Consider the following 12071-nt stretch of genomic DNA (forward strand, 5'->3'; position numbering starts at 1 on the left):
GGTGAAGAGAAAGGGAGGTGTGAAGAAAAAAACGTTATCTAACAACATAACTTGTGCTAACTCTATTATATGACTGTGGCTATGTAGAAAATTCCAGTGTAAGATCTGGAAAATATTGTCAGCCATTATTTCTAGAACATCCTTATGTATCTTTTTTTTTTTAACGTTTCACATAGGTAATCCCATTTTTTTAAGTCTATGTTTTTCCTTTGGTATCCTAGATTTTCGGTTTAAGTAGGATAAAGCACCTTGGGCATGTAGAAGCCCCATTCTGAAGCATTCATTATCTATTTTAATCTAAATTAAAAATTTTTGTAGTCTTTGAGGCTATTGCTAGAAATGCAAAACTTTCTCTCTGCTTTCATGTTAGCCTTCTTAAGGGCAGGATTTTAGGAGATTGGGCTGAATGTGGAGACTTCTGGGTCCAGGAATATTCTTAGGCCTAATCCTACTATAAGGGCTCCTCAGGTTGAAACCGAATCAGAGTTCCTCTCTGTTAGTACTTAGATGTTAGTCAAAGGTACCTAGGCTTAGACATGGAAGAACAACTTATTTGCACATATGCCAGAATTTTACCATTGTTTATAGTTTAAAATTTTATTTGATGTTAAGAATTTATTTTTTTAAAGATTTTATTTATTTGAAAGGGAGAGACGGCAAGAGAGCATAAGCAGGGGGTCGGTAGAAGGAAAAGCACACTCCCTGAGCAGGGAACCCTATGACTGGCTTGATCCCATGACATTGAGATCAGGATCTCAGCCAAAGGCAGATGCTCAACCCACTGAACCACCCAGATGTCCCAAGAATGTATTTAACAACCTTTTAAATTGAACAAAGCGAAATAAAAATTCTTTTGGCTCAGTTAGTGAGGATCCAGAGAGACAATAATCTTTTCAACAAATATGTTTTGGGGTATTTTTGTTTTTATATAGGAAGAAGCATTTTTGAACGCCTTCATTTTATGGTAACTTAAAATCAACGGGTGTTATAATCTTCAGCACAATGCATGGCAAAGGGCTTTCAGTCAGCATTTTAAATGAAGTGGACAGGATGCACTTCTGTCAATAAATTTAGAATATAGCACCCAGTTTTTTGTACAGGTGCATAAGTATTGCTCAAAGTAACTTGAATGTATCAAATTAAGAGAATTATGAATTGGGGTTTTGTGTGATTCCTTACAAGGAGAGTCTCTGCACTACCCTTCTTGGCAACATAAAAGCCTATACTAGCAAAGTCTAGTTTGCAATGTTGGGAAGAGAATTAGCTTGTTTTAAGTCTTGGAAGCATTTGAAATTTCTGTCCCTATAAATTGATGTTAACTTTCTGGTGGTTAACTAGAATTTGGAATGTGAGAAACTCTTAAGTGTAGCTTATTGAATAAACCTTCTTGTGTTCCTTACCTCCCTGTTTTAAAATTTAAAAAAATTTTGAAATGTGCATGCAAATTTCAAATTCAGTACAAACAGCATTTTTCCGGAGACAATTTCCAGTGTTGTGCCCTAGCACCATTGTGTATTTCCTAAAATACAAAGACAGTCTCTCCAATACAACCATTAAACTCAGGAAACTAAAAATGAGGCATTAATGTTATGTAATTCTCAGAATTACATGTTGCACTTTATTGTTGTGATTCCTAATCTCTATTCTGAAAGAATTCTTCAGTCTTTCCTTGACTTTCATGTCATTGGCAGTTTTGCATATTACAAGCCAGTTATTTTGTATTTTGGATCATTTTAAATGAAATCGGTAATTTGGGTTTGTCTCCTTAGAGTTAGCTTAATACTTTTTTTTTTTTAATTTTTATTTATTTATGATAGTCACACAGAGAGAGAGAGAGGCAGAGACACAGGCAGAGGGAGAAGCAGGCTCCATGCACCGGGAGCCCGACGTGGGATTCGATCCTGGGTCTCCAGGATCGCGCCCTGGGCCAAAGGCAGGCGTCAAACCGCTGCGCCACCCAGGGATCCCTTTTTTTTTTTTTTTTTTTAAAGATTTATTTATTTATGATAGATATAGAGAGAGGCAGAGACACAGGAGGAGGGAGAAGCAGGCTCCATGCTGGGAGCCCAACGCGGGACTCGATCCCGGGATTCCAGGATCGCGCCCTGGGCCAAAGGCAGGTGCTAAACCGCTGAGCCACCCAGGCATCTCCAATACTTTTTTTTTTTTTTTTTTTTTAAGATTGATTTATTTTAGTCAGAGGGAGTGCACCACAAGCTCCTGTGAACAAGCGGGGAAAGGGGCATGGGGAGAGGGAAAGAATCTCAAGCTGATCCCACACTTAGCGTGGAGCCAGAGGGTTCAATCCCACAACCCTGAGATCATGACCTGAGGTGAAACACTGGATGCTTAACCTGCTGAGCCACCTAGACACCTCTAGCTTAATACATTTCTTGGTAAGACTGTCCCTTCCTGAAATTTTATCAGAAGTTGGTTTGTTACGGCTTTGTTTGAATGTCCACTCAAATACATTTCCTGGATGTTGCATTTTGAAACTTACGAAAAACACAGCTTAAGGAGCTGTGTGTCTTCGTTAAGGTTTAACTGCCAAAGAGCTATTGTTTGATTACTGTGCTCTTTGAAAAGTAGATTCTCTGTAGATTTGAGTTTTATTTATTTAAGATTTTTATTTATTCATTAGAGACACACAGAGAGAGGCAGAGACACAGGGGAAGCAGGCTTTACTGGGAGCCTGATGCAGAACTCGATCCTGGAACTCTGTCTGGGATCATGCCCTGAGCCAAAGGCAGATGCTCAAACACTGAGCCATCCCGCATCCCTGTGGATCAGAATTTTAAAGAATTGTGTTTTTATATGCCTGTTTCTTATCAAATCATTTTATTTTGCTGAATTACAAACTAAGACAATTTTTTTGCATATGGAAACTGGTTTTCCTTATCAAGGGTACTGAGTCTGAAAATTTTTTTAACTGTCACATTAAACAGAATGGGGAAAGTGCATGTTTTTCTTGATTGGTGCTTAACAAGAAATTCCAAACTTTGTTTATTATTGCATTTGCTGTTTTAGAGTTATAGTTTTGGTTCATGTTGGCCTCATTGTAAGTGTTAAGGCAAGCCACAGAGTAAGAGAAGATATTTGTAACACATAAAACTTACGGAGTGGGCAGCCCAGGTGGCTCAGTGGTTTAGCGCCGCCTTCAGCCCAGAGAGTGTGATCCTAAAGACCCAGGATGGAGTCCCACGCCAGGCTCCCTGCGTGGACCCTGCTTCTCCCTCTGCCTGTGTGTGTCTCTGCCTCTCTCTCAGTGTCTCTCATGAATAAATAAAATCTTTAAAAAAAATAAGAATAAAAAATAAAACTTTGAGGGTTTATATATAGAGTATACAAAGAACATCTACAGATGAATATAACAGACCATCTAATGGAAAGCTGAATGAAAGTTGAATTTTACAAAAGAGGCTATTCAGATGGCCAATAAATAAATGAAAAGGGACCCAACTACAAAGAGATACCACTATACATTTATCAAAATGGCTAAAAATGTAAAAGATGGACAGTAGTTAAATGTTGTCCAAGGTGTGGGACTACTGGATTTTTTGTTTTTCTTTAATAGAAGTACTGGAATTCTTATGAACTGCTTATACAAGCATAAGTTGATAAAAGAACTTTGGAGAACCAAATTCATTTTCCATTTGGAAATCTATATCCATTTAAATCCGACTTAGACATACACATACCTTGTGTACAGAAATTCCACCCACTTGAAATGAATGTAAATCAATATTTTCAGGTGTTTTAAGGTCAATTCTTTTTTCTTTTCCAAATGACTCTCTCTTTTTTACATAAAAGTTAATGGCTTCTTTTCCTTTTTATAAGGCAGATTTTAGTTAAGTCCTTGTGACTGCCAGCTTTCACTATTGTGGAGGAGGGCCCATACCCCATTGAACATTTAGTCTCTGGACTGCTGAATGGGGACCATGTATTTCAGAGTCTGCCCCAAATGGAGCACATAGCACTAATTCTTCATAGTCTTTTCTGCTTATTTTTAGGTTACTGTGTATAATTCATGATGTTGCCATGGGTTATTTGGGAAAGGACTTACAAGACCAAGGGGAAGTATTAATGGGTAGCTTATAGAAGGGATAAGGAGAAAATCTATACTGTGGGGGGGCATATGAAATACAAACAAAGAATCTTTGTGGGTCCCCGAGGAAACAAACATTTTTTGGAACAAACTTCATGATTATTCTATAAATTGATTCTTTGAATTTAAGTGAGCTTTTACTAAAGTTGGAAGTTTTGGATGCAGTATACCTACTGAATTCGAAACAGCTTATACAAATGATTTTTGTCATTGCATGTTTTTCTGCCTCTTTTCTTCTGGGAATGGTCACAGAGAAGCTATATGTTTATTAGGCTTATTGAGGCAAGGAATGGGTTAGATTTTCATTAACCAGTATGCTAAAAATGAAATTTTAAGCTGAAAAAAACAATATTGACTCATTCAAATTAATTGAACTTACCTTTAAAGGTTTGAAAAGGTAACCATCTAAATATCTTTTTTTTCCAGTGTAAATGTTGCTTGCCTAGTGAATTTTAGCTTTCTAAACAAGTATCTTTTTTCTCATCTTCCTCAAGCATGGGGGGTAAAATACCACCTGCTACTCATAAAACTAAATCAGAAGACAATATCAAGGTAAGTTACGAATTTCATCTGTATATTTAGTGATAAAGTACTATACGGTTTTTAAAGTGCTTCTCTCAAATTACCACCCCTGATTTCTTCAGGATCACTTGGAAATAAGATCTTTTTAAAATTTCTGTTTGGACATAGAGTATCTGGAATCTGATTTAACACTGAGAATTTAGGGTTGAATGTTTGCTGTTCTTAAAATTAAAAGCTCGTGCGTATAACATGCATGACCTGTGGGTGTTAAGCTCTGTGACTGTGTGCACTATGTAGTCTTCATCGTCATTGTATTTTTAGCACCCTAGCACAGGTGGGTATGCAGGGTATGCGTAGGGTACCCTATGCATTGTGGGTACTTGGTTAATATTTGTGAAGAAAATGAAAAATAGCCCAAATCCGTAATTCTTAAATTTTTCTACCATATCACTGAGGGATATTTCTAAGGGAGTCAGCATATTTGCAAAAAGATACAAAAATTTAGGAGGAGGTTGCCAGTAGCTGAAGTTTAGAAGTGGGGTTGGATGTACCCCTAAGAATGCTTCCTTCAGGAGAAGAGCTTGGTGGGGGGAATGAGAAAGACTGGGTGGCTCTTGAGAAAGAAAAAGGAAAAAACCCACTATACTCCTTAAAGTGGGCAAGAAACCAGCCCTAACAACTAACAGTGGGGGGTGTAAATGCCAACCCTCCTAACTCTAGAAGCACTCATATTTTAGTTTCTTTTGATCCTTCTCCAGAAACCTTGCCATTCTCTTTTTCCTTTCCTTTTCTCTATTCCTTTTTCCTCCTTTCAGAAAAAAGAATGCTTCCTTCAGAATTTTTTCTATTTTGTGTTTTCATGTCTAAAATATTTTTTTTAAGCTTGCTTGCTTTCTTTCTTTTGAGAGCACACATGAGCATGGGAAAGGGGCAGAGAGAGAGACACTCTTAAACAGACTTGGAGCTGAACATGGAGCCTAATACAGAGCTCAATCTCATGACCCTGAGATCATGACCTGAGTTGAAATCAAGAGTCAGACTGAGCTTCTCAGGTGCCCCTCCCCAAGTTTTCTGATTAGCGGTCTTAAATTGATAAGGAAATTTAATGTTTTATTGTTTAGAACCCTAAACAAGGTTTATCCATCTGGATATGAAATCAGAAGTTCTATCTTTGAACAAGTGAAGTGAGGGAAGTTAAGCAAAAGCCCCAAAGTAGTTATTCTTTTTTTTAAGAGGCAGCATTTGTCAGAATTTACTAGTTCCTGATAGGATACTTTTGAAAGGCTACCTAGATAGCATATTTTGCCATTTTGTAAACATGTTTGAAGACAGAATTATACTCAATCTATATCTCTGCTAAAATATTTTTGTAATAAAACATTCTGATTCGGAATTATATGCCAAAGCATCTGATAGCTTGCATGTGATAGGGTCTCAACATATATTTTGTCATAGGGTAGGGTTTTGATTCTAGTATTTCGGGATTATAAAGAGCATTCTAAGTAAATGGTTATACATAATTTATACTACTAGAGTTGAATGAATAGATGGTGGTACATTGATTTGATATATTCTGTATGATACACAGCATTGTTAAATAGATCAAAATGCAGAGTTGTCTTATGTGTTGGGAATATATAATGGGATACACCAGAAAACACACTAGTTACTTCTGGGATGGGAAGGAAATTTGGTTTTCATCATGTGTACCTTGAAATTCTTTGATTTCTCATCGTTTCTGTATAGTTTCATTATTCTTATTTGAAATTCCAAACTCAAAAACCCATGAAAATGTAAAGATTTTTAGTATATTTGTTTGGCAGTAAAGCATAATCTCAACATTCATTCCATTTATGAATGCTCAGACTTTATTTTGCAGAAATAGTCATGGGTTGATGATCGGAAATTGTGGACCACAGTGCCTTTTGGAGGGTGCAACATCAGTATGGGTTATTAGCTTCCTAAAGTTCAGCATTTTTTAAATTCTAAAACTTGTTTAAAAGGTATGGAGGAGGCATTGAACCTATTCTTAATTTAAAAAGAAATGATAACAAAACTAAGACAAATTCACCGAAACAGGGAAAGAAAGGGCGCATTAACATCTGAAATATAATGTATGTGAACAGCTTTTATGTAAGTTTTTATAAATTAGTATACATACTGGGTATGTTATTAAATATTGAACGCATTGTTTGCCTTCCCTTTGCTAGGAAGAAAAAACAGATAGTAAGAAGGCGGAGGAAAACATAAAGACAGACGAACCATCAAGTGAGGAAAGTGATCTAGGTGAGGAGATAGTAGTTAGTTTGTTACTTGATAATCTCGTGATAAAATCCTGTGCCAATTTTTACTAAATTGACTAAATCGGGGCTAATGGAAATGTAATATAGCTGAGCTACATATGAAGCAAAATTTTCTAGTGGCTACATTTAAAAAATAAAAATTAAACGTGAAATTAACTCCATGTATCTAAACTAACAACATATCTGAAATATTAATATTTCAACATGTATTCAATATGGAAAAGTTTTTTCATACTGTCTTCAAAATCCAGAGTGTATTGTGTACTTACAGCAATTTCAGTGCAGATGTTAGATGTTATATTTTTGTTGAAAATATTTGAATAACTGAATATCTGTATTCAGAGTTAATGAAATTTGTGGTTGGGTTACATATCCAAGTTGTTCTAATACATGTAAAAGTTTTCCAGTAACTGAATCAAATACCAGAAAATTATTTTCCTTTTACTACTTGCATCCACATTGATAAATCTTGTTGATTTTAGAAGAAATGATATGCCAGGAGTTGGGTTATTTTTTGTCTGATAGTTTTTTATTTTTAAGGTTTTATTTATTCATGAGAGAGGCATAGACACACACAGGCAGAGGGAAGAGAAGCAGGCTCCATACAAGGAGCCTGATGCAGAACTCGATCCTGGAACCCTGGGATCAGGCCCTGAGCCAAAGGCAGACACTCAGCCGCTGAGCCACCCAGGTGTCCCTTGTCTGGCGGGTTTTTTTTAGGCTGCAAACTGACAAAAATCTTTGCTTAAATTTAGAAGTCCTTTGAGACTACAAATATATATTTCAGTTATTAAATGGGCAATCCCTTAATTAATACTCTGTCTAAAAGCTAAAGAAAAGTACTTGGAATTTTTAAAATTTTATATCAGTTGATCTTCGCTACTGTTAGAAAAGAGCTTCTTCTTTGGGGGTTTAATCTTTCACTTTTTGTAAAATATCTTTTTGAGTATTGTAATTTTCCAACAATTTCTAGAACTGTGATAATATCTTACCAACTCTTCATCCAAAAGCATTTTTTGTGTATGAATGAATTCATTTTGTGAATGAATTTTTATTGTTAGACTAAGTTACAAAGCAGTTCCTGTTAAAAATTGACTAAAATTTTTCTGTTTGATAGAAATTCGGATTTCAGGCAGCTAATTTCAGTTTCATTCTTTTTTTTTTTTTTTAAAGTTTATTTATTTAATCTCTACACCCAAAGTGGGGCTTGAACTCATAACTCTGAGATCAAGAGTCACATACTCTTCTGATTGAGGCAACCAGGCACCCCTCAGCTACATTCTTGAAATTTTGACAGCAGGAAGTGTTAAATTCACTCTGCTAAAAATGTCCCAATATCGTGTTATTGTGAAAGGTTTTTTTTTTTTTTTTTTTTTTTATGATAGTCACAGAGAGAGAGAGAGAGGCAGAGACACAGGCGGAGGGAGAAGCAGGCTCCATGCACCGGGAGCCTGATGTGGGATTCGATCCCGGGTCTCCAGGATCGCGTCCTGGGCCAAAGGCAGGCGCCAAACCGCTGCGCCACCCAGGGATCCCAGGTTTTTGTTTTTTTTTTTAAGATTTTTTAATTTATTTAATCACGAGAGATAGGGTGGGGGGCACAGGCAGAGAGAGAAGCAGGCTCCACGCAGGGAGCCCGACCTGGTACTCGATCCGAGGTCCCCAGGATCAGGCCCTGGGCCGAAGGTGGCATTAAATCGCTGAACCACCGGGGTTGCCCGAAAAGTTTTTTTATATTGAAATTATTTTGTTTTGCTTTGCTGTAGCAATTATAGTTGTCCATCATGAAATTTATGACATCTCTTTCTAAAAGTTTCTTTTGTGGTTTTGGTTATAGTGCTAGCTTTTGGGTTTGATGCTGCATCGGCATTGTGCCTTTATTTTTAAATTAAAATTTATTTCTAAAATATTTCATTATGATTTATATCATCACTATAATTTGTACTATCTGCATAAAATATTTTTTAAAACATTACATTGTTGTGTAGAATAAAATATTAGAACCAAATCATTTGTTGAACTAAATTGGTGTGTCTGTGTAAGACTAGAAACTATGCCCTTGCCAACATTCTCACTACAAGACAGTGATAAATGCCAATGAAGTGACAGTTAAAGTGAAATGTAATCTCAACTAAACAATAAAGTAGCATTTAATAGGGAAATATTTTATAGTTGCATCTGTTTAAATAACAGAGTAAAATACTTCACTTACCAGTTGGAATAACCGTAGTTCATTAGATTTTGATAGTCTCATGTGACTAGTGGATGCTGTATTGGACAGCACAGGTCTTATCATTTTCTTAACTTTGGCAGAAATTGACAATGAAGGTGTAATTGAACCAGATACTGATGCCCCTCAAGAAATGGGAGATGAAAATGTAGAGGTAAGTTCAATGGCTTATTTTCTGCTTGTTGTAAGGAATGCGAAGGTCCTACCTATTGCAGTGATTTATGACATAATTCTGCCATGAAAAACACATATTAAATCCTTCTCTGACTTAAGGTATTTAGGAAAGCATTTTAGTAATAAACTAAAAAGTTGTGAAAGTTGACCTCCATTTTTATTTATTTTATTTTAAAGATTTTATTTTTAAGCATTATACTCAGCATGGGACTTGAACTTGTGATCCCAAGATCAAGAGTCACGTGCTCCACTGACTGAGCCAGCCAGGCACTCCCCTCCCATTATTTTTAATCATATTCTCTAGAACCATCTCTGAAATCTTTGTTATATTGTTTACCTGTTTTTTCAGCTTGCATCTATTTTGACTACTCTTTAGACTACAGAATTCACCTAACCCTTACATTTAGAAATAGAATTGCTTATTAATGGGGTGTCTTAAGACCAAATTGTTTTTCCAAAAAAATGGCTTTGTCACAATGGGTATAGTATTACCCTCAAGGTAGTGAAAATTGGTTCTTGGGAGGGGTTTGCAGAAAACTTAGATATTACAGTGGTTAAGGATCTCCTAAAGGGTCATAACATACATGCAGTGTATCTGTGTGGTGTTAAAATGGAGTGAGGGAGTATTAAAAAATGTCTCAGATGGCTCTTTGGGGGTTGATAATGAAAAAAGGCTTCAGTGAGTAACACTGAAATAGTGTAATAGTGGTTTAGTCCATGTCCTTGCTGACATTTGGTACTATCAGATTTCATCTTTGCCAGTCTTACTGTGTGAAATAGTATGTCCTCGTGGCCTTTAAGTTGTGTTTTTCTAATTTCTAATGAAGTTGAGCATATTTTAATGTTTATTGATCATTCACGGGTATTTGTGAAGTCCTGTTGTGACTTTCCCCATTTTTCTTCTGGGTTGTCTTTTTCTGATTTATAGTTCATTTTATATTCTAGAGACTAACAATTTGTCATCTATATGTGCTTCACATATTTTTTTGCTAGTTTATGGCTTGTCTTCGCTTTATGTCGTCTTAATAAACAGTTTTTTAGTACAGTTAAATAATTTTTATATATTATGCTTTGTTACCTCAAGGTTATAATTGCTAATAATCATTTTTGCTTCTGAAATTATATATGTTAGCCTTTCACCTTTAATATATGTGTCAGCACTATTAAAGAATTCCTTTCCTCACCAATTCCAAAATATACTGTTTCCATGTGTGTGGGAGCCAGTTCTGGTGTTCTGTTCTCCTTGTCTTTCTTTATTCATGTGCTAATGACACATTATCTCATTTGGCTGTATGTTAAGTCTTGTTATCTGATAGGGGGACCTCCAACAATTTAGGATTATTTTGGCTATTTTGTTGACCTTTTTCTTTTTCCATATAAATTTTAGAATATTATCAATCTCACTCCCCGCCCCAGAATTGCATTAAATCTAAAATCAAGTTAGGGAGAAGATACAGCTCACTATTGTGATTACCCATGAATGTGTTCCAATTTTCAGGCCTTTTCTACCGTTTGTAAATAATTTATTAGCATTTTCTCCATAGAGATCATGTGCATCTTCAAGAATACATATAGGTACTTTTGTCACTGTTTGTGAAAGGAATTTTTAAAAACTATGTATTCTATTGATGCTGTGTCACTTTGATATGTCTAGGTTTATAACATTGTATATGTGCTACTTGGGATTTATTGAGCATTTTAAATTCCAGGGTTAACTTTCTTTAATTCTGGAACATTTGGAACATTTTTATCTGGTATCTTTCAATTACTGCCACTTCCTATTCTCTCTACTGTCATTCTGGAGTTCTATGTAGGGACTTTTTCACTATTTAATTCCATTTCCTTATAACTGCTGGATTATGTATGCATTCAGTCAGTGGTATGTTGATGTTTGAATTTGAATGCTTAGGTTTTCCATTTTTAGGTCTTGCTTGGATTCATTTTAAAGTATACTGGTTCTTTATGAGTCCCTTCTTGCGCATTTTCAGAACTTGCCTTTATTCTCTTAAACACATTGAAATCTTTGTCAACTCTTCCTGGTGATACTCTTATTTTTCCTGACTCTTGCTCATTGAGGAGGTTCTTTTTTTTTTTTTTTTTTCATTGAGGAGGTTCTTTATTTGTGGATGTTGTGTGTACACATGTGTGTATTTTGATGACGCACATATGTTTGTTGGAATTTTGATGAGTTCTTTGACATTTCACCTGGAAAAGTTTTTGAGGCCTGGGTACGAGTATTCTTCCAAAGAGGAAAGTGTTTGCTTCCAGCAGGATTGTGAATTGGAGCTACCAAATCAAGGACCACTTATAAATTCTCAGCATGGTTTGTTGTTGTTTGTATGACTATACGAGTAATGGGAATTCCTTTTGAAAGCCTGGCTTATCATTATGAGTTTATAGGGGAATTTTTTTTCTTCTTGCTACTGGGCTGTACCTTTCTTTGGGACAGGTTTATTTTTGGTTTGCTATTATGCTTATAGGTATAGGCATTTGGGATTCCAGATTTATTGGAGAGTGATTAGATAACATGCATTCTCTTCACTTGAATCTAGATTTTGTGTGTCCTGCATTACATTTGAAAATAGAATTGTGTGGTCACCAAGTTTGACACCTGCTGGAAGGGTGAAAGCAGATGGAGCACTTGGCTCCCGTATCAGACTTCAAGTCTTCATTTAATCTTGTTCTTTGAGGATTTCTACATTAAGTGAAAGATGGCTCTTTACACTTGCTTAGGGCA

The 12071-nt window shown here is 35.9% G+C and overlaps 1 protein-coding gene across 3 annotated transcripts in view; it reads left to right on the forward strand.

Annotated features, from left to right (window-relative positions):
- Positions 1–12071, forward strand: part of ST13 (ST13 Hsp70 interacting protein) — a 34051-nt gene that overhangs the window by 2135 nt on the left and 19845 nt on the right. For 2 of the 3 annotated variants that reach the window (XM_026017338.2, XM_026017339.2), the window contains exons 2-4: positions 4600–4657; positions 6838–6913; positions 9244–9314. In XM_026017338.2, coding sequence (XP_025873123.1) covers positions 4600–4657; positions 6838–6913; positions 9244–9314 — 205 coding nt within the window. Of the gene's footprint in view, positions 1–2181; positions 2397–4599; positions 4658–6837; positions 6914–9243; positions 9315–12071 lie in introns of all 3 variants that reach the window. The other variant, XM_072742897.1, reaches the window with a different exon arrangement.

This window comes from Vulpes vulpes, chromosome 16, assembly GCF_048418805.1.
Source record: "Vulpes vulpes isolate BD-2025 chromosome 16, VulVul3, whole genome shotgun sequence".
NCBI lineage: Eukaryota > Metazoa > Chordata > Mammalia > Carnivora > Canidae > Vulpes > Vulpes vulpes.